Raw genomic sequence first — 27,629 nt, forward strand, 5'->3', positions numbered from 1 at the left:
TAATTCACACAAAAACAAAGAAAACCAAGGTCAACTGATTGTTTTGAGAAGTGCTTGGGTTGTGGCTGGTCCAGCTTTGGCTGCAAAGAGAAAATGTGAGGTCATGGCTGTTTCTGTCCCACTCCCCATGCTCACAGTGCAACTGGTTTCACTCCATGCCGTTCCGCAGCATCTGATTGGCTGCGATAAGCATGACACTGATGATGAAAGCCATGGCAAAGGCGCAGATCAGGCTCTTCCTGACACATGTCTGCCGATTCTTCTTCTTAGGATGAACTGGAAGGAATGAAAAGAATAAGAAAGAAAAACATGAGCATGTCATTGTTTTGTAATTCCTGGTGATTCATAATTAGACTATTATATAAACCCGTCAAACCCCAAATCCTATCAGCTAATCAGATTTTAACAAGAAATCAGAGAAAATATCCACAGGAGAATAACAGAAATCTATTAAAGTTTCATATTTGCAACATACAAACACATGAACAAAAATAAATGTTAAAAGGTTGAAGGACTGGGAGCACACACTCAAGAAATCCCTGTTTGAGGAACAGCTATATGTAGTAATGTGAACATACAACACGGAAAAATAAGTTAAATTTGTTTTCATGATGCCCAACAGGAAAATCCGCTGCATTAAGAACAAAAACATTTACATTCGTTGGACTTTCTATCTTCTAAAATCAAAACGGATGGGAAAAACAAACGAATACAACTTCTGTAGCTGTCAATTTGTGTTGTGAAGTCTGAGTGTGATTCTACTGTTTCACGGCCAGTTATTAAAACTGTTAAATCTCTGCCCAACGCTCCCCAAAAAGGAGAAGAAGAAGCTGAATTAAAAATAATTTTGTTGTCATCTCACCCTAAACCAGTCTTTTTCAAACTATGGTCGCAATCCTTTCGTAAGCTTACTGTAGCTTAGAGCTGACGTCACAGCAAATAAACGGTTGTTTACATGCATTACCTCGCGGGCCACCAGGGGGCGTGACGTCCTGCATGTAAATAACCGTTTATTTGCCGTTACATTAGCTCTAAGCACGATGCTACAGTTAGCTTACCAAAGGATTAAGTTTAAAATTAATAGATAAATGTCTTAAGTTTAAGTGGCAAGTGAGAGTTTATTAAATGGGATAATTGGTCTTCGGCCTGAAAAGGTTTGAAAAACTGTCCAATACTTATCTGACCACAGGGATTATTGTAGTGCCTCATATGACTTTATTGCATTCTCTATATTAATGACTCAATTCCCCTTAGGACTTGAGAATCTGATGATAACATTTATGCACTTGTATTTAAAGTTATAAAGGATTCGGTCATCTAATTTGGGCACAGTTGTGCAACCATTGAGTTCATAACACCAGCCATAAAATCTTAAATACAGACTTCTGAGAATGTCAACTATAATCATGCTAAAAGATTTTAGAGTTGCCGAAGTAATAAATTAATTCCTATGTGTCTTCTGTTGAACCAAGATTAAAATTTTAGGTTTGAGGATTTCTCCTTTGCTCCCCAGGGATCCACCGATTCTTTGACTGAAACAAATATAGATGACACAGCAGCTAAGATTTCCTGCTGCCTTGTTTTGCTTCTCATGTCTGTGACCCAGATTATGAGCGCATCATCTCTGATGTAAAAAGAATGGTACATAACAGGCACAGACTGGTTACAAACTTGTACAGCAGCAGCAAAAACAAAGAAAGGCAGACGGAGGTGGAAGTTTTGCTCCGCTGCTGTTTGGGCTGAGAGAGCTTTTGTTCTCCAAAGACAGAGCCTCCCAGAGATTAAAAATGAGAGCGATAGGAAGAGGCAGATGTGTTCTCCAACAGGCCGAAGTAAAAAGCCAAAAGTTTCCTCTCTGTCAGGTCCCATGTCTCAGCCTGTTAGAATCACACACTGCATCAATAAGTCAGCGTCAAAGCTCCGACTGCTGGATCTAAGGGAAACTGTCAAAGGTACAGAGGTCCCACTGGTCGGACGGGAAAGAAGCCGGCATGAAAGAGGGAAGAGGAGGATTTGAGATCAGGGTTAATGTGGGGGAAAAGACGGCTGATTTTCTATTTCCTCTTTTCAAAACTCCTAATTTTCCTCCTCCAATAACTCCATGGTACAGCCAGCCCTTATCACCTCCTCAACCAACACTTCTGCATTAATTTCTAATCCCTTCTCTTTTTTGAGGAATACCTCAGTCTGCACACCAAGACCAGGAGGATCCAGTCAGTTCTGAAAAGTGAGAGAATTTTATTTTAATTCTCCATTTGCATGCATCTAAAACACATGTGTCAAACTCAAGGTCCGCGGGCCACATGTGGCCTGCCTTGTCATTTTATGTGGCCCGCCCCAGCATTTTATAGGCCGATGATTGATTTAAAATAGGTTTTGAGCACGAATTGACTACAAACTACATCTCCCACAATGCATTCCGATTGTTACCAGCCAACAATTACGGCTTCTCGCCACTAGAGAGCAGCAGAGTCACCTCAAGCTGCTTATTGATTTCCCCAGCGAATAAAACTGAGACATGGACAAGCTAACATTCCAAACGTCCAAACGTCCAAGAAAAGAAACAGATGTTTCTTTTCTTGGACTTGGTCTTACTTATAAATCGATCTATTTATAAGTAAGACTGTGAATGAAGATGTGTGTGAGTTGGTGTCAGGGCGGCAGGTGGCGCTAGACTCTTTTTGTTATCCGTTATCTTGACCGACAACATTTTTTTTTTTAAATCGGTCATGTACTATTTTTATCCGTGAAATTACAATCATATTAACATCGGCTATTTAGCCGCATTTTATGCGGTTTAGTTAATATTCACCGTGAATCCAGATTCCATCACAGATTAAGCAGATAAATGTATCTACATTTTTCTCGTAGTGACAAAAACCACTGACTGGCCCCAATAACTTATAATAAATTAAATTAAGCGACTTCACTTAAATTAGCAGCATTTCACCCGCTGGGGTCTGAACGCACTTCCTCCTGGTCCCCATCCGCAGAAAAATCTGCGCTAATTAGTCAGTTGGATCTGTCTGATCCAAACAGATCAACTGAACTCTGAGTGTTTTACCCTGCGCGGTCCGGTGTGTGCTTTTACCAGGATTTTTTTTTTTTTTTGCTGCGTGGTTTCGCTTCTCCGAAACGGACAGATGTTACGTCTGCAGCTCCTCCAGAGCGCCGATCTCCTGGGTAACGTGCACCCAGAAGGCTCCATTTGTTAAATCCGCTGGATGAGTTACTTCCAGCGGTTTCTTTCTAATTCCGCAGTGGTTGAGCAGCGGACTGCGCATGTTACAGTCTAATTAACTTTTGCATCGTCATTTATTTCCTCAAGATAAACTACTGGCTCCTCAAATGGATTAACATAACGTTGCATTCTCTGGTCTGTAATGGAGACTTGAATTTAACTCGCCATTTCAACCAAAGGTTTGTAATGCGCTTCCTAACCATTTTTTATTTGTAAGTATTGATTTTATGGACTGAACAGACAGAAACAGTTACCATTATACATTTGAATTGTTGATTTTATTTTTGAACCATTTTTAATTTTGAAGTGTTGATTTTATTTTTGAAACCTTTGTAAAGTGTTAATTTTATTTTTGAACCATTTATTTGTAAGTATTGATTTTATTTTTGAACCCTTATTTATTTTGAAGTGTTGATTTTATTTTTGAACCCTTATTTATTTTGAAGTGTTGATTGTCTGAAAGACCTTAGACATGAATTGCCCCATACGGGGTTTGAACCGACAACCTCAGCATTACCAGCACCGTGCTCTAACCTGCTGAGCTAACTCACCTACCTTACAAACTGTTGAGTTTCTATGGATTTAAGAAGAACTTACATGATCTTACCACAATGAAGATTTGATAAAAGTGCTTATATTCTAATGTTTTTCAAAACAACATACATATTTTATTTTCCAGAGATTTTGTATTTTGAAGTGTTGATATTATTTTTGAACCATTTTTAATTTTCAAGTGTTGATTGTATTTCAGAGATATTTTTTATTTTATTTTAATGTGTTAATTTTATTTTTGAACCATATTTTATTTGTAACAATTGATTTTATTTTATAGCCATTTAGCCAAGTCTCTGTAGAACCATTTGTCTCTGCTAATGACATTTTCAATACAATTTTTTGATCCCTTAGTTTATGGACTGTAATGTGAAATTAGGCACAAGTATAAGTCTGACAGTTTGTTCACCAAGTTACTGTGCTCTCTGAGACGATCTGTGGTAGAAGTATTTGACATTGTTCCATGCCCATCGTTGACATTAGTCTCTAACAAAAGGTGGATCATCTACCAGGAACACTGCAAAGAGCCTGAGGTTCTGTAGTGTAGTGGTTATCACGTTTGCTTCACATGCAAAAGGTTTCTGGTTCGAAACCAGACAGAAACAGATTTTGCAAAGGTCAACAAGGGTTCTGTGGTGTCATGGTCTGTACTCTGAATCTAGGCATCTGTGTGCAAGCCTCGGTTGAAATTTTCATGTGTTGCATCTCACATCACCAACTTTGGAACCTCAAACTGAAACAAAGCAGAAAAGTTCAGTTCCTGTGGTGTAGTGGTTATCACATTTGCTTTACATGCAAAAGGTCTCTGGTTCGAAACCAGACAGAAACAGATTTTGCATGTTCTATTCATCACAGGTGTTTACTAAAGGTCAACAAGGGTTCTGTGGTGTCATGGTCTGTACTCTGAATCCAGGCATCTGTGTGCAAGCCTCGGTTGAAATTTTCATGTGTTGCATCTCACATCATCAACTTTGGAACCTCAAACTGAAACAAAGCAGAGAAGTTCAGTTCCTGTAGTGTAGTGGTTATCACGTTTGCTTTACACGCAAAAGGTCTCTGGTTTGAAACCAGACAGAAATGGTTTTTGTAGGTTATGCATCTTTTGGGGTGCAGTGAGACAACAAGAGCCTTCCTCTTTGGTGATGGTTCATTTGCCAATCGACTTCAATGTTGGTTTCTTTGAAATCGAAGTTACTTTACTTCAATTACCAATTGGCAGTTCTATGGCGTAATGCACATGTGTCAAACTCAAGGCCCGCCGGCCACATGTGGCCCCCCAGCATTTTATAGGCCATGGAAACTCAAATGCAATATTTAAAACTTCAATACATAAAATCAGTTATTTAACAATATGAGGTGGCGTTTAATTTATTTTTAACATTGTATTTTTATACATTTATGCTAGGGGTGCCCAAGTCCAGTTTTCCAGAGCTACCATCTGCAACTTTAGATGCATTCCTTCTCTAACACACCTGGACCATTGACTCATTATAAGCCTCTACAGAACTGAATGAGGGAAGTCTGCCTTTTGTCTGGGGTGTGTTTTAGCAGGGATGAACTCCTGATTTGTACTGTCAATGTGGCCCGTTGAGGGGGGCCAATATGCTGAAGTGGCCCTCGGTGAAATTGAGTTTGACACCCCTGATCTAAAACCTGCAGAGGACTAAGGTTGAAGAACCTTGAACTATTTCTGTATGCAAAAATGCCAGAATAATTACAGAAAATTAATTCTTAAAGGATTTGTATTACTTTTCTAAAATGTATATAAATAAATATATATGTGTATGCATCAGGGTTTCTCACATATATATTTATAAGCCTGGCAGGCCCCCAGGCTTTGCTTGTGTCCCCACCAGGCTTAGCATTGTTTATTTATTTTGTTGGGTTTTTTTTTTTATTACTATTGCATTTTTTTAAGACTTTACAGTTGGTGTTTAGGTATTAATTTTCCAGTCTCCCAATAACATATAACTGTCACGTGATATTTTCAAATTTCTTGTCAATTTTAAACATTTTTTAACACGAAAACACGACAAATGACTGTCGACAGCCCAACCACCGCCTCAGCAAGTTTTCTGGGGGCAACACCTTGAACGCTATATTTTAACACTATTGGAAGTCATCATATCAAATCTTATTTATACGGTTTTTACCATGAAATCCATATTTATGCTGTAAAATTCTGGCAACCACAGCTGACGGTATTTACTGTAAATTAGAGACGTTTGTTGTTTTACAGTGTAGAGGAGAATCAATGTAGCTCCAGCACATTGGTCCTCATGTGACATCATGGAAAAGAAAATAAATCAACAAAGATAAAAGAAAGATCACTTTGAATCTGAACATGTTTGGTTCATATTTGGGTAAAATATTCAGATTCCTAGCATGTGCTGCATTCATCTCATCTAACAATTACTGATTTGTTCCCCTTTTTTAAAAACGACTTTGTGTTCATTCAAGTAGCAGATTGCTGATGTTTATGATTTTGGAAGTAAAATCAGTAGCAGGTGCTATTGATTTACTGATCGGTGTATTTTCTTCTACAAACAGCAACATTAACTTTCAAAATGTTCATGAATGCAAAGTATCGACACAGAAAAACGTAAATATTTATTCTGATTCTTCAGGTAAAGCACTTTTAGATCTGTGGTCTCTCTTAGAGGACGAGGACTTAGAGTCTAGTTTTCTAATCAGCCAACCGGGAAAAGAGCAAAACAATATTTCACTCTATTTTCCGATCATATAAATTGATAAGTCCATTAGTGTTGACCTTGTGAAATAACAGCAACAACAACAGAGCACAATATTTCCCGTGAGAAACTTTCCAAGTCTTCATTAGAGGACCAAGACTTTCCCTGAGAGCAGCTTCCTCACCTCCTTCGTACTCAGGGCAGTTCCCTGAGGTTTCGTTGAGGCTCTCCTCCTCCGTGATGATGATGTTCTCTATGTCCTTCATCGTCAGGTGGTCCCGGAAGGCGTGAAACAGAACCTGCTTGAGCTCATCCAGAGACAGCTGCTGCATGTCAAACTGCAGGGGCACAAAGTGATCAACGCAGAGAAACAGAAACATCAGCAAAATTAGAAAATATGTTGTCATGCAAAGGAACACTGGCGCTACTTTTAGTCTAAGTCTGTGTGAAATTCTGATTGTATTTAAAGAAGTTCCTAAAATAATGGTCTAAGTTATTTTGATATTTGACATCAACATGCACAACCACACCAGCCCTTTAATAGCTTCAATAATCACAGTAAAAACAGACACATGTTTGCATCTCTGTTTGTAGACGTTCAAGATGATTTATGAGGCCGTCACCTGCTTCTCATTTAACATCAGACTCTTATTCCGCCTCCACTGATCCAAAAAATTCACCTGCTTTCCGAAACCCTCAGCAGACTCCACTAATACGCGAGCGCCCAGCGTCCTGAAACCTGCTAGCATGTCTGGAATATTTACATCCCTGGCTTCCTGGAATACCATCAGCCGCATGGTTTAGCACAACAGATGGCCTCTTTGAGGCAGGCATGGCGAAAAACGAGCAGAAAGAGGGAGGCTGAGAAAGGGAAAGTATGATGAAGTTCAAGAAAAGCCAGATGAATGAAGTAGTGAGAGAGGCAGATGGAGAAAACAGAACTGGCAGACAATAGTGGTAGAGATGAGGAAGAGTTGTAACAGGAGAAGATGCTCATTTTAGCAAGGGAATGATAGCCTTGCTCATCTTCTGCTGTAAAAATAAATAGATTTTTTCTTTTAGGAAACGTAACCTCCAAGTTTAATTTGTGGTTCTGAATTATTCTTTGTCCCCAAACACAGCAGCTCACTTGGAGGCTGGATGTTTTCCAAACTGGAGAGGGGATTTGTTCCCAAATCCTTCCTCTGGTGGCTGAATGATATTAAAAAGGACGACATATCCAGAGTGCAAATACATAATAGAAAGGCTGTCTATGGATGAGAAACGCATTGTGAAGTGCTTTGTGGAACCTCCACTAGATTAGAAAAGGATTATATAAGTGCACAACATTTGTCTTGGTATTTAATTCTTTCCTGTTCAATAATTTGTGTCTTTGGAAATGTATATTATTTATCATCCTGAGTGCTTTTGCTGGAAACACAATTGACTTTAAAAATGTGCCCAGCTAATAGAAGTTGGGTATTGATTTAACACAAATCAAATCAACCAGGTGAGCACTATTAAAATGTCTACATATTAGTTAAAAAGTGATATTTTTCTCAGATCGTGATGTACCTGTGCATCACACACCTGTGCAGAAGTCTTAATTTACAGTTTCTATTGCCTTTTTGAGTGATTTGCACTGTAATTATGGAAACTCCCACACAAACACAGAAATGGGAACAGAAGAAAACAAAAATACTATCAATTTAAAACCCAGGAGGCGTCACAAACAAACAGCAATTTCAATGCAGAGTCCAACAATCTAGTGTTCATTCTGAGCCTCTTTTCCCTTTCTGAGCAAAGAAAAGCAACGCAGACGATGATATCGACTTCAACCAGACATGGCAACTTGAAACAGCTTTTTTCTTTTTTTTTTTTATCTCTGCAACCTTAAAAAAGTGTAAAAATGTGCAAGAAACAGTAAGAATAATAAGGTTAAAACAGGCAAGATAAGGCAATTTTCAGAAACTACGTCTTTGTGATGAGCTCCGCCAGGGTTTGATCAGGAATGATCCGCATCCTTTTCAAATCAAAACTACATGAAAACTACATGATTGCACACTTTTAAAAACCCTACAGTGCAATTTGGCATTTCAGTAAGAGGCAGGTATTCAGTTTCATTTTGTGTTTTTGACTGTCACAGAACACTTTAAAAAGACAAAATAAAAAACCTGCAACGCTAGTAAACATTGTCTGACATAAGCATTTTTTTGGGGTGACAAGTAAAGGGTTAAACTCCTGAGAGCTCAAGAAATATGTCACAAAAGTTTTATTTTAATCAGATATCCCTAAAGCTTCTCATTTGTACTGTAGAGTATTTGGAGAGTTGATTTTGTTTTAATTAATTTATTTTTTTCTTTTTACGCAGCAGAGAGACATTAGGCTGATTAATGATAACATTAATTCTGATTATCAGTTGCAATTGTTTGTGCTTTTTGTCCCTTAATTGAAGTGAAATCATTTTTGATTTATGCCAAATAGATATTAATGTGCGAAACACAGAGAGATCAGCTTGCTCCTCTGAGTGGATGGTTTAATGTAGATGCATTAATTCTGCAAACTGATTTTCAGCTAATTAAAACACTTACTTGTTTCTATTACAAGAGTTAGAAGCAAAAGCAAAACAATGATGTCCTCTGCACTGAAAAAATGTTTCTTTGGACCAACTTAAAATAATTTGTTACAGCTAATCTTCTGATTTGATTTCAGAATGATAGCTTAAGCAAAACTAATGAAATTATCTTTACTTCTGATTGTTCAGAAGATGCTCAATAGGAATTAGATCTCTCAGGCTTTCACATTTGTCTTGTTGTGCAGCAGTGCAACTCTGCTGAAGAAGGTATTTTACAAAACACGGGACAGGAAGCACTCAAAAACTACCCTGAGGGCACAGGAACAGTTAGTGGCAACAACAGTTAGAGGGGCAGCTTGATTCCTGTCTCAGCCCGAAACACGAGCAACGAAAAAGAGGAACAAGTCTTTGAACAGCAGCAGCAGGACAGATGACATGACAGCTGAAGGCAGAGAGAAAACGCACAATGTTCCTGTCTGTCTGCGCGGAGACCCGCTACCTGCAACTACCCGGCAGAATGTTTTATTTTCCTCCTCTGCTGTCTCTGAAGGACAAACACAGAGTGACGAACGGGGCAGACAAAAATATTGAGTTTTCTTGTCTTTGTCTTTTCTGAATCATTTCTAACGGTGTGTTTGTGCGTGCATATGATCGAGCGGCTACCAGGAGCCCAGCAGGGGACTCGGCGACATGCAGAAGGAGCCAAGACACATCAATCAGAGGAACAGGTGCTAACACGGCGTCCTTCCTGTCTAATCCTGCCGGCCTTCAAGCAGCACAAGCTTGTTTCCTCAGACCCTCCACCTGCTCTGCTTGCTGACCCTTCTCCGAAAAGCCACCAACACTGACTGGATGCAGTCACGTTTTGTTTTACTCTGCGCTATTTTCACTTAAGTTTAAGTAAAGTTTATGTTGTGTGGTGTCAGCAGGCCACACAGGCACAGTAAAAGTCTCAATCTACAGAAATAAAATCAGATTTTGTCAGCATAACACAACATTCTGAAGATGAAAAGCCCCACTCAGTGTTTGGATGCCACATTGAAAGCATTTCCACACAAAGAGCCGCACTGCAGATCAAAGCATCCACCAAACGGCTGATATTACATAACATGCATGTAATGTTTTTTTAAAAAGATTCATTAGAAATAGCTTTTCGTACTGCTTCAACAGATGAAAACGGAAGAGATTCTTTTCACTCTATCGCCCACGTTTTATTTATTTTTTTACTTATTTTTCCACTTTTGTGTCAGAAATTTGCATACCCTGATCATCAGCATGGCTTTTTCTGAACCATTTTTCTTCCACAGCTGAATGATGATACAACAAAGAACTTCAAAAATAATTGGATGCACACGTTTGAAGACATTGTGAACTTTGTCAGATCTGCATGAGTCAAACTTTTTGTAATGAACAAAAAGTGTTCCTAGGAAAGCTGCAGAAATCCTCCTTCATCTTGTATGATGTTTTAAAAACATTTTGTTTTTTCAGAAGAGATTAGAGTCACTACATAAATCCAGATTTTAGGAACTGAACGTACATTTTCATTAGACTTTAGGTTACGACGTGTTTATGCAGTGTTTTCACTGCATAAACACAAAATCTTACAAAGTAGTTTTAGTTTCTATTGCAAATATCTTTATCCACTTAAAATAAGACAAAACTAACTTAGAAGTAAGCATTCAGCAAGATACACACTGCAAAAATAAAAAATCTTGCCAGGTGTTTTTGTTTAGTTTCTAGTGCAAATATCTTTGTTCATTTGAGATAAGAAAAAAAATACAAGTAACATTTCAGCAAGGTATATGAGCTTCTTTTAAGTAAATAATTCCTTTATATTGATTAAACATTATTAGTTGCATTGGCAGATAAATTCACTTACAATAACACATTTTCCCAAAGTTATAAGTGAAATAATCTGCCAATAGAACTAGTAGTTTTTATCTTAATATTAAGAAATTATTGGTTTAAAATAAGCTCCTATATCTTACTGAAAAGTTACTTATAAGTTAATTTTGTCTTATTTCAAGTGAACTAAGATATTTGTTCTAGAAACAATACAAAAATATTTGGTAAGACTTTGTGTTTTTGCAGTGTAGGAGCTTGATTTAACTCCTTAATATTGATGAGAAAGTCCTTGTTTCATTGGCAGATTATTTCACTTATAATATGGAAAAATGTCTTATTATTAGTAAATTTATCTTCCAATGGAAATAGTACTTTGTCACTGATATTAAGGAACTATTTACTTAAAACAAACCCTTATATCTTGCTGAAAAGTTACTTACATGTTTGTTTCTCTTAATTCCAATTGAAATGGTTTTAATGTGTATTAATAATCATGAACCTGTTTGACTTTCTCTAACATCTCAGAAAAACATTCATCATACATTCAAACTTGTGTATCTACTTTTTCTTTATAAAAAAATCACTGAAGTCCTTTGTTGTAAAATAATTTAACCCTGAAAAAAAAACACATTAAAAGCTCAACAATATTAATGTCAGACTGTCTAGACAAGTCATCATTCAAGAAGCTGTAACCTTGACTTAACTTTGGAAATGTTTTCTAAATTCAGTTCATAAGGTGCCAGTTCAAAGCAGAATCCATCTCAGAGCACACTACATAAAGAAACCATTTAATTTATTGGCTCAAGTAACTTTGATCAATAGTCTGGCTGGCAGGAAGGCATTTTCCCATTCTGAATCAGATTTGACAAACTGCCAACCAAAACAACTATGAACAGTCAGGACCAGAGGGCCGGGCTGCTGGGATGAACTGGGATGTTTTGCACTGAGCTTCTATGAATCAGGCTTGATTCAATGTTTACGTCGGGATCAGGGAAGCTTAGAGGAAAAGTTTCCTGTGCAGTTTAGCCCCTCAAAGTGCAATTTTCTGCAAAAACAAGCGTAGTTGGGAGCATCGGCCAGGAGGGGAGGGTGAATGAGCCGTTAGTGAAAAAAATAACAGCTTTTTTACTTCTCATGTTCTCCCTTAATTTGTTTACATATGGAGTCAGAGAGGAGGCGAAACATTGTTGGGTTAATTTTAGCACATATCCAGGTCTGGGGGTCTGATTTTCTGACGCTAACCCAGAATTTCACTCAGGGCACCAAATTGATGAAAACAGACTTTGTTTACTCTTCAGCTTCCAGATTTATAACGTTCAGAAAGAGCCAAAAGTCTTGGGGGGTTTTAGCAATGGAGACCAGAAAAAATGAGCAAAAAGAAAAAGTTTCTTTTAATCACATGCCAGAACATAGATCCCACTGGAAAGCTTTGGAGGGAGTTAAAATACGCCTTTGACAAAAAGGAAAACTTTTAAAAAGGGGCATAAATGAAGAGAGCCAGCACAAGACGCTACAAAAAAACAACTGATTACAACACAAACGTGCTGTAATCAGATGTGGATTTGAAACTTATTGCTCTATAAGATCTGCTTTCCTCCAAAGCCATTTAAAATGAATTCATATCCCACCGGTCGCTTCCTATAAACAACAAAGTATGAATTTATTTTACCTAAAAGTGCTATAACTCTACTGGCTGAATGTCTTTCTCAACACGTGTCAAAGTTTCTGATCCATGAATGACCTTGTTTTGCTAATTTGAAATAATCCATGACCAATTAACACTAAAGGTTGATTGTGTTAAACTGAATGTGAATTTTACTTTTTCATCTTAAAATCTGCGATGGAAAAAATAGATGTCGCGTCTACAAAAGACCACAAACTGAAAACCTCAAAGTTGTTCCACCAGACATTGATTCCTGAACTCTTCCTGAGTTAAAACATTAATATTGTCGTTTCTAAACAAATATGAACTTGTTTTATTTGCATTATTTGATGTCTGAAATCACTGCATCTTTTTTGTCATTTTGTCCATTTCTCATTTTCTGCAAATGAATACTAAATATTTGCCTGTAATTTCAGAGACATGTTGTCAGTAGTTCATAGAATGAAAGAACAATGTTCATTTTACTCAAACCTATAAAAAGTAAATTCAGATAAGCTGATCATTTTAAGTGCTGTCTTGATTTTTCCAGAGCTGTATTTTATTCACCAAACCACAAAATGATCACAGAAATTTTCACAGGTTTGGATATATGATGCATACGTCAAAACTTATTTATCTCATGTCACATAATAAACAAAATGACAACAAATAGCAGGTGTGCATCAGCTGCTCAGGTAGCAGACATGTTGTGCTCATACAGGTATCATTGCAAGATGGTACCTGTCAGATAATAAAATGCAAATATACCATAAAGCTGTATTTTATGCAACACCATCTTGAGTATCCTTAAAAGATAATAAAATGCAACAAAATCCGTTTATTTCTGTTATTTCCAGCGGCCCTCTAAGGCATGCCCACCTAATAATTCAGATAATTCTGTCCAGCGCCGAACAAAACAAGCCAATTCCCCAAAGAACCGCATCATCTGAACACGCTGAACTGAGTCATTATGGCTCAGCGTGCCGTATCCATCATGGAGAGCCTCTTCCATCTCTCCCTTTTTTAACACAATGACTCCCCTGTCTCCCTCTGAGCTCTGTGAAATATAAACAGACACTTGCAAAATGCAGCTCTCACAATCCTCAGAGACACTCTTCCTCCCACCATTTCATCCCCCCTCCCGCCTCCTCTCCACTTATATATTCTTTTGCTTTATGCTTTTATTTTACGCTTCCTCCATCTTTTCCTGCTTTCCTCTACTTTTCTTCCTGTTTGCCTTCAGTCTGCCGTTTCCCTTTGTGGGAGGTGAGCGTTTTAAATCACCCCAGAGATGCTCACTGTCTGTGACCTTCGTGAATCACAGTCTCTTGTACTTCTTTAATTTTCTCCCCCTCTTCTCCTTTGTGGTTTTCCTTTATGTTCCCAAATCTTTATGTGGGGCATCCTCTCCTCTCCTCCATCATTCCCACCTCTTTCCTCTCTCATCCCTGTTCATTGTCCAGCTTACCTCTCTTCCCCGCCCCTCTCTCAGCCTGTCTGGCTGCTTCATTCTTCCACTTTGTGTCTCATTTACAAAAGGTGTTCTAAATCTGCATATTTTTACATTAAATTAGTTTATTGTTCCCTGATGGAATGAACACACCGTTGTTTCTTCAATTATATTTTTTGAAGAGATTTCACAATGAAATCTGGAATTAGGGGAATCTTTGTGGATGTCCTGGTGGTTAAATGCAATTCTCTAAATTAGAGATTATGAATGTTCTCAAGGTTGTGCCAGATTAAATCTATTAAACTGTTAAAACATTAATAAATACCTGTCGATAACTACTTCTTAAAACAAAATAATATTGATCATTTTCTCCAGCATTTAATGATTGTTTTTTGCGATTTTTTTTCTTTTGCGATCAAAATAACAGATTTTGTGGTGCTAATTTAGAAATATCTATGATGTTAAATGTGACTTTTTGACTATAATTTGATATCCAGTAAGGCTAAGGCAGAAGTTGTAAAAGTAAGAAACACTGCCACCTGCGGCCACTTAAACTCGACATTTTTGACAATTTTTCTGGAAAATTTGCAATAAACTGCAGGAATTGTCACATAATTACAAAACATTAGAGAGACTCATTGATGTAATTTTGTGTCTGGAGTCTAGAGGGCCACATAAAAAGCTCTGGCGGGCCAGATTTGGCCCACGGCCCTTAGGTTTGACACTTGTGCTCTAAATACTTATCTCGTTTAACTTCAGGAAAGCAGAGTGCAGCTTCCTAGGAGCTGAGACTCAACTAGTCCTTGCTTTTAAAACACCCCCCCCCCCCCACACACACACACACACACATTCATGCATTTCCATAATGTCATATGCTTTTACCCATGAGGCACAAAATGCATGTTCTTTGTCTGGAGCTGATTTCATAAACAAAGTCAGGATGTAAAAAGAGCTTGTTCATGAGCCGCAGCACTAATGCCCAGTTCGGATTCTCAAACGCAAACATGCTCTGACATTTTGAGACAGTGCTGCATCTCTAAAATCCTTATTTTGGCAATGCCTCCTTCAACACTATGAATGGTAAATACACACACACACACACACACACACACACACATACACACACAAACACACACACACACACGCACACACACACAAACCCAGAATCACTCCCGCATACAAAAACCCAAGTAAATTCTCTGCAGGTCTCCTTTCCTTCAAGTCTCTAAGTAAAAACAATTTCTGGCAGGCAGGCAGCAGAAGCAGGTAGGGGGGACTGGAGCGTGTGTGTGTGTGTGTGTGTGTGTGTGTGTGTGTGTGTGTGTGTGTGTGTGCGTGTGTGTGTGTGCGTGTGGGTGTGTGTTTTCTTATTTGTGTCGGTGCAGAGTCCCTGCAGGAACCAGAGCCGAGCTTAAGCATGTAAGCACTCCTCTGAATGCTGAAATGCGCAGCCAGAGGTGAGCTAGATGAGGTGAAAAAGATGGAGCCGGTAAGTAACAGGGCGCCTGAGTGATGAGGAGCAGACTGTCTGCCCGCAGGTAGGAGGAAGGTTTGTCTCTCACCTGCCAGAAGATGTTGTCAATGGTGTTGCCCAGGAATCCTTCTCTGTTGTCGGACGACAGCAGCTTAGGCCCCAGTATCGTCATGAACTCCTCGAAGTCCACCTGGCCGTCCCCTGCAGGAGGAAACGCATCAGAGGCTGCTGCAGCATGGACCATGTTGGCTGAACATGTTCAAAGCAATAAAAAATGTGACAGAATAACAACTAAATATGCTTTGATTTGTAACACCATCGACACACATAAAGAGCTGCAGCAAACTTTCGCCAACTCAGACGTGTATCTTTAAGATTTTGGGCGTAGGTGTTCTTATGACAGATCAGGGAATATTTGGCTAATTTAAATTCACAAGACACGACTCGTAAAAATGTTTGCATTATGTATTCTGCTGCTGCATGTAGTTAATGATACCCATCATCAGCCTGAACAGCTTCATTACAGGAACTTGTAAACACCATCATTTTCACCCAGATTTATAGATGTTAACCTGAAGATGCTGCGATCACGACTGTCAGCTTTATTTAACTTTTACTTCATTAAGCTACACCGTGGAGCATAAAAACCTTAGCAGTAAAGCAACAGCATTGGAAACGGTTCAGTAAATTACCTTGCAAAAGTATTCAAACCCTTTGAACACAATGCAAATACAAACCACAGAGTATTTTACCAAGATTTTATGTGACACAACAAATGTAATGGTGAAGTGAACGGAAGATGATACTAGGTTTTCAAAATTAATTACAGTAATTTAGTAATTACTTGCATATATATATATATATATATATATATATATATATATATATATATATATATATATATATATATATATATATATATAAATAAACAAAAAAGGCTGCGCTCGAGACTTCGTTTGGTTTGCTGAATAAGAATATTATCCTGCTTCTTGTAAATTAAAATTACTGTTTATAAAAAATGCAGTGGTTTCAGAGCTCAAATAATGCAAATAAATCAAGTTTATATTCATTTAGAGACAATAATAATAATGTTTTAACTCAGGAAGAGTTCAGAAATCAGCATTTGGTGGAATAACCAGGAGGTTTTCCATGATGTTCACTGCAGTGGGCATGTAAAGAAGCATAAAAAGTCACAACATTAAAACCTTGTTGAAAAAAAAAAAACAGGTTTCAAATGGTTTTTAATAATGTTTACAAAGCTCCATCCATCTACCTCATAAGGATTTCCCAGTACCTGTGAATAAATATAATATTCATATCAAAGTAAGAGGTTTCTGAGTACATGACACAGCACACTTTTTAAATTTTTATCTGTAACAAAGCAGAAAAACACCAAATTTGAAATAGATACAACTTTGTTTTGGTCAATGCCACGTTTTTAGAATAAAACACAAAAGTTTGTAGCTAAAGTTCAATGGATATTATTACTTTTGTAAGTCATTAATAATTATATCAGGGGAATTCCTAATATCCTTTGCCTAAGCATAAAAAAACAAACTTTTATTAAGTACCATTTGCACAAACACAACCTGGCAACAAATACTAATTCTGTGTAAGTTCTCTCCAGCTTGGAGAGTCTTTTGTTTTGGCCACATCTACAAAAGGTAAGGTTTACTTTGAACAGCGGTTTCAAAGAGATTGGATTTTGCCTTGAGTTGTTGCCCAATTACCCAGCCTCGACTGGAAAGCTCCAGGAAAGATGAAAACTGACAGCAGAGAGATCACAGACCTATCTGTGTGTTTAATGCTGCACAGTGTCTAACATTATGTTCATCACTGCAAAGCCGGATTAAATGATGCTCTGAAAGAACATCATTTAATCTGAAATAATTGAGGCTTACAGAAGGATAGTTCAAGATATACTGTTAATTCTTACGCTGATATTTAATAACATAAAATGAGCATAAAAGACAGTGCAGGTTGTGATGTGTTGACTGTGAAAGTCAAAGGTAGACAGGATTTTAGGAAAGATAGCATCTCGCCTCAGGACAAATGGTAGTGCTGCTTTCAGGTGGTCGGTTACTCACAGGCGCAAAAGCAAAAAGCTTTTAGCTTTGACCTTTGATATTTATGGCAAACTGTGAAATCAAGAGCCGAGAGCAGTCAGAGAAGAAACCGCTGAAAGACTGAATGGGTTTTTCCTGATGCAAGTTCTGCCTTGGAGTAATTGCAATCTGCTGTGAATTTACAAGTAGAGCGCAACTTTTAAGTACGAGGAGCAGATAGGCTCGTTCTTTATTGTCTCGGGGGAAATTTGTCCTTTGAATCTGGCTTTCTGCTGCACTTTAGGTCATTTACAAGGTGTTTTAGTGAAGCATTTCTGAAGAAAACATGTTCGATCCAAAGCAAGTGAAAGAGGTATTCTAATTCTAATTCAACACTCCATACCTCTGCTCAAGCAAATTACTCCTCCCTGTACCATGCAGAAGTACAGAAAACAAAGATCCGGAAGCAGAAACACATTAAAACAGGATGAGGATGTTCTGCACGCCCTGCAAATGCCCCCGAGTGTGTGTTCTTATGTAGCGCCTCACCGTCCATGTCCAGTCTCTGCATAATGATGGCCAGCTCCACTTCGCTGGGCATGTAACCCAGGGAGCGCATGGCCATGCCCAGCTCCTGCTTGGAGATGAAGCCATTCCCATCTCGGTCCAAAACCCGGAATGCCTCACGGATCTCTGCGCAGCATAAAAACACAACATGTCACCGCAAAGTGCGCACACTGTCTGTGCTTCTTTTCATTCTACGAATTTGTGAAAATACACATTATTCATTTAATATGGAAAAATGTGAAATGCTGCAATTTTTCTGTCATGGAGCATCTGGTGTGAGAGAGTCTGGTTGATCTTTCTCACACGTCTAATCGCTTACTGTGTTTTATAAGGCGTCTTATTACAGGGGATGAAAATATCTTTTCTTTATTGGTGTTCTCCTTTGCACTTGTTGCAGAGGTTAATGGTACGCATCTTTCCCGTTTATCATAATTTAAATCTAATCTAGTTTCTAATTATCTAAAGCACATCCCTTCTTGCAGTCGTTTCATATATGTTCTTGTTTTGTTTGTAATTTTAAAGTGTGTTTTTATGAGATTGTCAAATCCTTTTTTATCTTGTTGCTGGTGCGTGATGCGTTTTCTTTGTCAGTGACACATGACCGATTTTCAGAAGACTGAAGAATTGTGAGTCTTTGTTTCTCTTAGAGATCAATAAATGTTGTGTTCAGCTCGTCTTGGTGGGGAGTTTTATTTCAAAGAATACCGCTGTTATCTGTGTCTCAGAAATAAAAGCAGGGCTTAGGAAAGCAGATATCATTCAAATTATTGTATTTATCCAATTACTTTTAAACTCAACCACAACAAATTCTCATCTCAATTGCTCATGTTTTATCACCTAATGTTGCTTGAAAAATTGTAAATGTAAGTTAAAGTGCTCTTGCAAGAATTATTCATCTAACTTTTGTAATTTATCAATTGAGACTCCATAAATAAGCCCTGATTGCATTACTGTATTAAACTGGAAATAGTAGCTCATCTTTTCATTCCACAGATCTTCCAAGATGGATTCTTTATATTCTTGGTTTCTCTCTTGTCTGAAAAATATTGCAGAATCCATTTTCTTATCTTGTTTCATTGGCTGATCTCTACCTCCTGATGGCTCCTTCCCCATAATCTCCAGATACAGAGTAGCTTTGTTCTGGTCAACAAAAAATGTAAAAAAATAAAAACACAAAACAGCAAAAGGTTTGAAAGGTGTTATTTACTACATTGTTAAAGTTACAGCAAGTTTCATTACAAGGTTTGTTAATTTTTTTAATTTCATACTTCGTTAACTGAAAGTGTTTTATTGAAATATACTTAGAAACTATTTACATGGTACTTACAAATATAAAGGTTTACTAAAATATACACAAAACCTATTTAAAAATATTACCAAAAGTACAATGTCAGAAAAATATTGTTTATATATATCTGTAATATATGTTTAAAATGTACATTTAAAATATACATTTTTACAAATACATGCAAAGTTTATTTTTAAAAGGATTATCCAACATATAATTTTAGTAATATATTTAATTAGAACTTAAAATGTATTTCAGAAAAGATATACTTTTAGAAAGTGTACCAAAATAAGTTTCTAAAAACGTACTTATTTTACATTTTTTATATAATCTCAATGAGTATTTTCACTTGATAACATTCTAAAATGTATTTTGGAGAAATGCAGCACAGTACATTACATCTACAAAAGGTGATGTTTACTTTGAACAGCGGCTTCAAAGAGATTTTGAAAATTAAAAACAAAAAATCAGCAAAAGGTTTAACCAAGTCAAGTCAGCAGAATACTGTTTGTAATTTTTGTTGCAACTGTTTTATTTTTTATTGTAACTGTATTTTTTTATTGTAATTGTAATTTTTATCTTTTGCATCCTATCTTTAGCTGCGTTTGCCTAATGTGGTGCATAATTGTTTTATTTATATCACCAGTTTCTGAATCCAAAATGAGTAACAACCAAGAGAAACAACAATCTGAATCTTGAAGAACGTTATAAAACTTTGTACACTTACTGTCCCCCTGACCTCTTCAATGAGATTAGAGTAAGGTTCTTATTTAGAAGATTTTCTCTCGCAGCAGTAGTTTCCAGAGAAGTTTAATTATCTTTGCTTATATTTTTGTTTTTGATGTTACTTTTTATCCAATTAAAGCATTTTAAAATAGACATCAGTGGAATGATTAATACCATTAATTCTTGATGATGTTAATTACCAGCTCCCACTGATTTTCCTCATAATCCATAACTTGGGTATAAATATCGTTGATTAATGCTAAATAAATCTGGGAAATACACAGCATTTGTTTTGTTTTAGAGATCATGCAGCGGGAGGTGAAATTATTAATCTTTGTCTAATTCTGCTAGATTATGAAACAAATTCACTTTTAGCTTATCATAGACAGCTTTTAAATGCTATGATGAGTTTGTCATTATGACAAAGTAAACAGTCTTACAGAATAATTTGCATGTTTTTATTGACTTCAGTTTTGGTTGTGCCTCCTTTATGGTTTATTTTTATGCCCAGCTACTACAGCTACTGCAAAAGCGTGAATGGGTTTTGATCAATACTCTTCTGTAAGAGTTGATGACTCAATTCTTGTGTCCTTAAAACATTTCCTAATCAGAAAGTTATACCTTTAACTTTCCAGAGTTCCAGCTCACCATTTAATTTTTCAGTAAATATCTGGGTTCAGTCTCGCTGCTCTTAAAGTTGTTGTGGGATGCAACACGCTTTCTGTGATAAAACTCCCATAACCAGCAGCTTCTCTGGGACCAAACAGCAGACAGACAATTAGCTTTGGAGCGGGACTGATTCCTGCGGGAAATGGAGTTGGTAGACAGAAAAACAAGTCCTAAATCACAGCAGCAGTTAACCTCAAGTGTAAAAACACTTCAAGTGGTCTGCAGCGTCTGCAGAGCTGCTGCCCTGCTAGTGGCCAGAGCTGAAACCCCTGCGGAGCTAGAAAAAAAAAAAGAAAACAACGACCCACAAAAATATTTGGTACAAATGTTTTCGATTAGTGTTATCACCAACATGGTGTGTGGAATTATTTTAATCTTTTTGCATTTCACAATTTTCACAAAATCAAACTGCTTTTCAGCAATAGAGAAAAAGACATTATACTTCTCTGCTTGTGGGCATTAAAAATTTAGAGATTGTTGAATTACAAATAAACTTCAACTTTTCAGCAGCCGCCACAGTGTAACTGTAGCCACTAAGACGTCTTTGTAAACAAAGACGCTCATAAAAATGACCTTAGTAGCAGCATTTTCACATAAAAAAGTTATTGCTCTCCTTTATTTACAAGCAAGTACTGCTTGCTTGTCAGTTGACTGCGGCACAGTCAACTGACACAGGAAGCAAGAAAAGCAGTAGTTGAGAAACATCTCATTATATTATCTTTTTATAGATGTATTCCTGTTTTTCGATGCTGAATTTTTGTCCTGTGAAATTATGCATATGATTTTTTTATTTTTTACTTTGAATTTGATAGTAAAATACTTGCAATTAGCTGCAGAAATTTGGATGACATTTTTTTAGGAAAATTTTTGCAGGTGAAATATTTACTGATAAATTTTAATTTTTTTTAAAAATCAAGCACATAATTTCACAGGATAAAAATGTAGTGTTAATTCAAAAACTACAAAAAAGTCCAAATCTAATGAAACTAAGGGAAGGAGAAAATAAACAGAGCAAAGACAAAAAAAGAAAAAGAAAACGGCTAATCTAAGTGAAAACAACCCAAACGGCAAAAAAAAAATATAAAAAAAAATAAAAATAAATGAAGTATCACAAACGGAAAACTATTTTACAGACTTTTTAATTTGTATTGGATTTGGAGAGAATGTAGCTGTGGCTAACAAAGAGTTATTTACTTAATTTTGTCTCAATACTTTTTTATTTATCTTAGGGAAATGTTGTCTAAATGGCACAGAAGTATTTTTCCAAGTGGGGATTTTTGTACAGTACATAAAAAATGTAAAAGGTTTGTTTTAAAAGCACACCTTTTCAATTTTGGTCTTTTCACTATAAAAATTACAACTCTAATAAAACTACAAAATAAAATACAAAAGGCAACATTTTTCAAGCAATTCTTTTTAAGTTTAAAACACTTTTGGCTTTTATAAAACCTAAAATAAAATAAGTTGAAAAAAAAATTAAGTTGAAAATTAAAAGAAAGAAAAATTGTTACACTAAACTGAAAATAATTAGCATTTTAAATGTAATTAAAATGAGTAACTTATGATATTTATATTAATTATACTCTATTATTTAAAATGTTTTCAATTTGCTTAATTTCACCATAATTAATCTTTTATTCTAGCAGATTGACTGACACAAAATCTTGGTTTTACCTAAAAGAAATGCTGCTTGTTTTGTAAAACCATGGCTTTGGAGCGTCGTAAATTTTTGCAATAAAATTTATTTATTGCAATAAATGTTATTGCCTCTCCAGCTAACGTTCCAGACGAGAGGCGGGGTCACACTGGACAAATTACACTACAAATTACATTTGTAGTGAATCAACAATATCACAAAACTGAACTGAATTTAAAATTATAGAAGAGAATCAAATCAAATCTTCAGAAAGTCTTAGATACTCAATTTTTTTTCTCTACTAATGTTTGCAGCCATTTTGTACTGAGAGTTATAAAACAAAGCACCTGCTGTGGTTCAGGAGCTTGTTGAACTATTTCAGTATCTATATCTGAACTTATTCATTACTGTTCTAATGTTCAGTCTTAAATGATTTCCACATATAAAAATGTCCAAACTTCAAGCAGCTTGAACACTGATTGATTGACAGCCATAATTGCTTCTCTAAAGTTATTTATATTTTCACTTCTTGGCACTGTGTTAGCTTACACATGAATGTTTCAGACCAGCAAACTGCCTAGATTGATGTTTTTATGAAGGCACACGATTAATAACTTCTACAGTCCTCTCATTCACCGTGGAAGCAGAAAAGGGAAACTCAGTTTTATGAGTGGTTGTTTTGACTCTCATTGTTCTCTTTTGCATTTCTTTCTAAGTGATCAGTTATCTTCACCACTGACTCATAATTTCATCTCATAACTGTCATGGTGGGTTTTGGAGAGCTAAATTGGAGGTGTAGCATTAGATAGATTCATTTTCTCCAAAAACAAAAACCTGAAAGAACCTAAATAGCTAGTGACACAGGAGAGTGGCATAACAAAGATGTAAGGTGGGTTCAGTGGGTTTGATTGCTGGACTGAGGAACTGGAACCAAAAGGAAACAATTTAAGAAAATACATACAAATACACAAGAACTGTAACTAAGAAAACCAAAATACAGGTAGAAGAATAAGAAGAAACTGGTAATCAGAGCTAAAACTAGACATGGAGTAGAATGACAAAACCTGATTAGCCAGGAGTAAAATAAACTGATAGAAACCGAATTAACTAAACCCAACAGAAGCTATTCGGGCAGGTTACCACCAGCATAGAATGCAAATAAAAAACCTATGAGCCATAACAAAACCACAAACCAAAACATAAGCCAATACACCAGAACATGTTCTATCAGCTTTATAATATTTAATTCAAAGCTTTAATGTGACACTGAGACAAACTAATCTACCAATTAGTGACTGGTGGATTTTAGCAGGTCTGCATGGAGATGAAAGGTGCTTCCCTGGAGTAGATAAGAGGCTTCCCCATTACCTGTAAGTGCAGGAGCTTTTCTCACAGACAAACCAAGGTGAGAGTCGACTCCCTCCTCCTCTCCTGCACACTGCCTGTCTAAGTCCCTTTTCTTGTCTCCCTCGCATCTTTTTTATACTCGCCATATCTTACAAACCCCGAGGGGCCTCCACAAAGAACAATCACCACCATCTCTGCCAAGAGCGCTTCCGACTCCATGTTCCCACGCAAAATGAGGATTCTTCCTAACAAGAAGTTGTGATTAAATGCACACAGCCCAGAGGGAATGAGTGTGTTTGTGCAGCAGAAACACTCTGAGCATTCTCGCAGAATGGCCACAGTTTGCAACATATAACCTGTCAATCACTGCAAAAACACAAAATCTCAAATAGTATCAGTCTAGTTTCTAGTGCAAATATCTCTTTACTTGAAATAAGACAAAACTAAAACTAAGTCAACAATTCTTTTATATTGAAGTAAAAGTTCTTGTTCCACTGGGAGATTATTTCACTCATTACAGTGAAAATAAACTATGAGTGAAATGAACAACCAACACTTTTTTATCAATATTACTGACTGGAAAGTCATATTGATGAAATATACCTTATTTCAACACAAACTACATGTCCGTCCATCTGTCCATCCATCCATGCATCCCTCCATCTGAGCTCTGTCTGTCTGTATTTTCTGTCTGTCTGAATGTTGGAGCGTAAAGCTGAATTTCAGTCGCAGCTTGTAAACATCCCCCACGGCTCATAACTGGACTTGTCCTCCATGCCGCCGCCTCTCGTTTTTTTTGGCTTTCTTCAAAGGGTGAGAATCACAGGCAAGGTGAACGAGGCCGAGTGTGCAGCCTCCCAGAACACGCTGAGGTCCATTTGTATGCAGCCCAACAGAGGGGACCAAGTTTTCAATAGGGTACAAATGAGCTGGTCCCTGATGTGTTGCTCTACAGTGATGTGTGTGTGTATGAGTGCGTGCGTGTGTGTCAGGCTGCAGCATCTACCAACGGTTGGGTGTTGCAAAGGAAGCCCCCAGGTCTGCACATGTTCACATATGAAAAGCAGAGATGCTTTAAAAGTACAGAAAAGGTTTGAGGCGGTTCGTTCAAGGCGTTATTAACAATTCATCTGTCTATACAAACAGATAAACCTGCAAGAAACTTCTGAATCTCTCTGAAGTGGGATTAGACGTTTCATATACAGGCAACAGCTTCCAGCCTGGATATTATGTCCACATCAAACAAACTTGTTGTTTACTCAGGATCTCCGGCTCACTGCAGCTTCACCTCAGAGTTTAAGAAACTGAATTCAGTTTGTGCAGTTCTTTGCATAAAGAAAACTTTTATCGTCTTGTTTTGTACATTTTATTGCTTCACAACCACAAACTGCAATGTTTTTATCGGGACTTTGTGAGGTAAACAAACACAAACTGTTGCACAACCGTGAATCTGCACTGCCTCGTTTACTCTGATTCTCCTAAATTAAAACAAGTGCAAACATATGTCTTCAGAAGTCAACTAATTAGTAAAAAGTCAGACTGTGTGCAGTTTAGTTAAGGCAATTTTATTTATCTTGCACATTTTCAGTAACAAGGCAACTCAAAGTGCTTTACATAAATCAGAAGAAAATACAATCAAAACAACAAACCAAAAGACAAAAAGATAAAAGTAGAAAACTACATATTGGTTCCTCATGTTTAATAAGAATAAGTAGTCTGTAATTTATAAACCAGTAAGGGTTTCTCTGGATTCTGATAAAACTAATGTTGGTTCTCCATGTTTGGTTCTATAAAGTAGATGGTACTTTCTAAGTTTGTTCTAGATTTGTAAACTAACAGGAGTTTCTCTAGATATTAAAAGTTTGAAGCTAAATGTTGACCTAAGTTCATGAGAACTCCACAATCTCTAAAAGTAATAAACCAAACAGACAGAGTTTAATTTTAGTGCAACTAAAAATAGCTAATAAAATCTGAAAAATGGAAAGCCACTGTTGCATGAAAAGTTCTGTTTAAATGTGTTTTGCTCAGACGTAACTAAATTTGAACTTCCTGCAAAACAGTATATATAGCAGAAAACTCAAAACTCAAGATCTGCTGTGAAACATGGTGAAGGCAGCATAATGGAGCTGCAACGGACTGGTTTAGATCAGTGCATATTCATGTGTTAAAATGGCCTAGTCAAACTCCAGACATAAACCAATCCATAAGCTGTGACGAGACAAAAAAAAAAGAAATCTGTAGTTTTTCAAAGCTGGTGCATATAAATGTTGAAGTGATTATAGTGGCTGAATAAAAAACACGTTTCAAGTTTTTATGAAAAAGTGTTTCCTTTCACCTCACAGTATGTGGGACTTGGTGTAAAAACAAATGAAATACACCGATGTTTGTGGTTGTGACAGAAAATATGCAGAAAAATTCAAAGAGATGTGAGCATTTCGGGATGGAGCTCTCCACATGACCAGGCCCCCTCAAAACAGACCAGTCATGATGACACATTTTAGTCAGTGGTGCAGTTTGGCTTTCGGTGCAGAAAAAATGTCTCTGCAGACTGGGCTGAGTCAATTCATGCAACAGGGACACTGGATTAAAAGATTTGTACAACAAAGTACTTCATAGCAAAGCGCAGAGAGCGTTCATTCAAACTGCAGCAGGGCTTCGTGTAGGAACACAAACAACAAACAGCCAGACACACTTTCATGCTCAGTCCTCACTCTGTGGCAGGATTAGCTGTTTGAGCAACCCCCTAACAGAGACACTCACTGCATGCTGCAACTCTTTGTTTTGATCAAGAAGCACAAAATGAACAGCGAATCTCCAATCAAACTGATTTTAAGAGAAACTACAGCTCGTTTTTCCTAAAAAATGTTATATTAGGCCATTAATTATTATAATTATTAACCACTCACCAACGTAATCACAGAGAGCCATTACAGAAAACACCATCACGTCTTCTCATCAGCTACAATTTTATGTGATATTGTTGCTGAATGTCAATGTAATGATGCGGTTGTACTTAATGCTCAAGCAGAGTCAAACTGTGAGGCCAATCAGCTCCTGCAGGAAACGTTAATCAAAGCAGAACCAGAGAGTCCGTCTTCATTTTGTGCTGGATGTTTATATCCAGACTGAGCTTTAATTTTACTCAACTGTTTTCTAGCAAACCTTCAGATTTGTTCGCAGCCTGCTTGTGAGCCAGTATGTGCTTGTTGCACCGTTTGACCTAATTTTAGAGACGACACTGAGCTCCACAGTAAATCAAAATTGGCTTTGTTGAGTTTAACGTCACCGTGACTGATTGTACACGAACAGCAAGAGCCATAAGAAATAAAGCCCCGGAAGTCATATTTGGTTGGTTAAGTGCAGAGCAAATGGCTCCACTTTAGCGCCGATTATTGATGTTCGCAGTTACTCTGCCGTAATATTTATTACATCCAAACCAACTTTTGTGGGGACTAGTAACATCAATTTTCACGCAAGATAAAATATGAATGGGAAACTAATTAGGGTACCACCATAGATACACTAGTGTTCTGTCAAGCTCCACTTCCTTCTGAGTCGTCTGACTGATTTTATTTCCTAAGCTCCATAATTGGAAACCAATGCATCTAGTCAAGCTCTGACAGAATGGCTAAATGGAAAATCTTCACCTCTAGAGAATTGGAGCGTTGTAACTGCATTGTTCCACCAGCGACCCATTAATTGTCTGTACCTCACACTTTGTTCTGCATCCACACATTCCTCCTCCTCCTCCTCCTCCGCTGCTGGGTTGGCACACTCACCTCCCAGCTCCTCAGTGGAGAGGCTGGTGAGCTGGAAGGCTTCGCTGCCCTCGGTCAGGGAGCTGCTCAGGTAGTTGTCCGGATAGAGCAGGCCTGCCCGCACATGGTGGAATGGCATCTTTTC

General features: G+C 37.2%; 1 protein-coding gene and 1 non-coding gene across 2 annotated transcripts; one reads left to right on the forward strand and one right to left on the reverse strand.

Moving 5' to 3' along the window:
* Nucleotides 1-27,629, reverse strand: caln2 (calneuron 2). The gene is made up of 5 exons (XM_014977344.2): nt 27,506-27,629; nt 18,043-18,186; nt 15,537-15,649; nt 6,668-6,821; nt 1-276 (listed from the first exon to the last, which is right to left on the reverse strand). Exons 1-5 carry the CDS (start codon nt 27,621-27,623, stop codon nt 149-151), a joined length of 657 nt encoding a protein of 218 aa, XP_014832830.1. The 5' UTR covers nt 27,624-27,629; the 3' UTR covers nt 1-148.
* On the forward strand, nt 4,550-4,622 carry trnav-uac (transfer RNA valine (anticodon UAC)). The gene has a single exon. It is a non-coding gene; the product is annotated as a tRNA-Val (tRNA).

Source organism: Poecilia mexicana, unplaced genomic scaffold, assembly GCF_051168715.1.
Source record: "Poecilia mexicana isolate PSO_F unplaced genomic scaffold, ASM5116871v1 scaffold_14, whole genome shotgun sequence".
Lineage (NCBI taxonomy): Eukaryota > Metazoa > Chordata > Actinopteri > Cyprinodontiformes > Poeciliidae > Poecilia > Poecilia mexicana.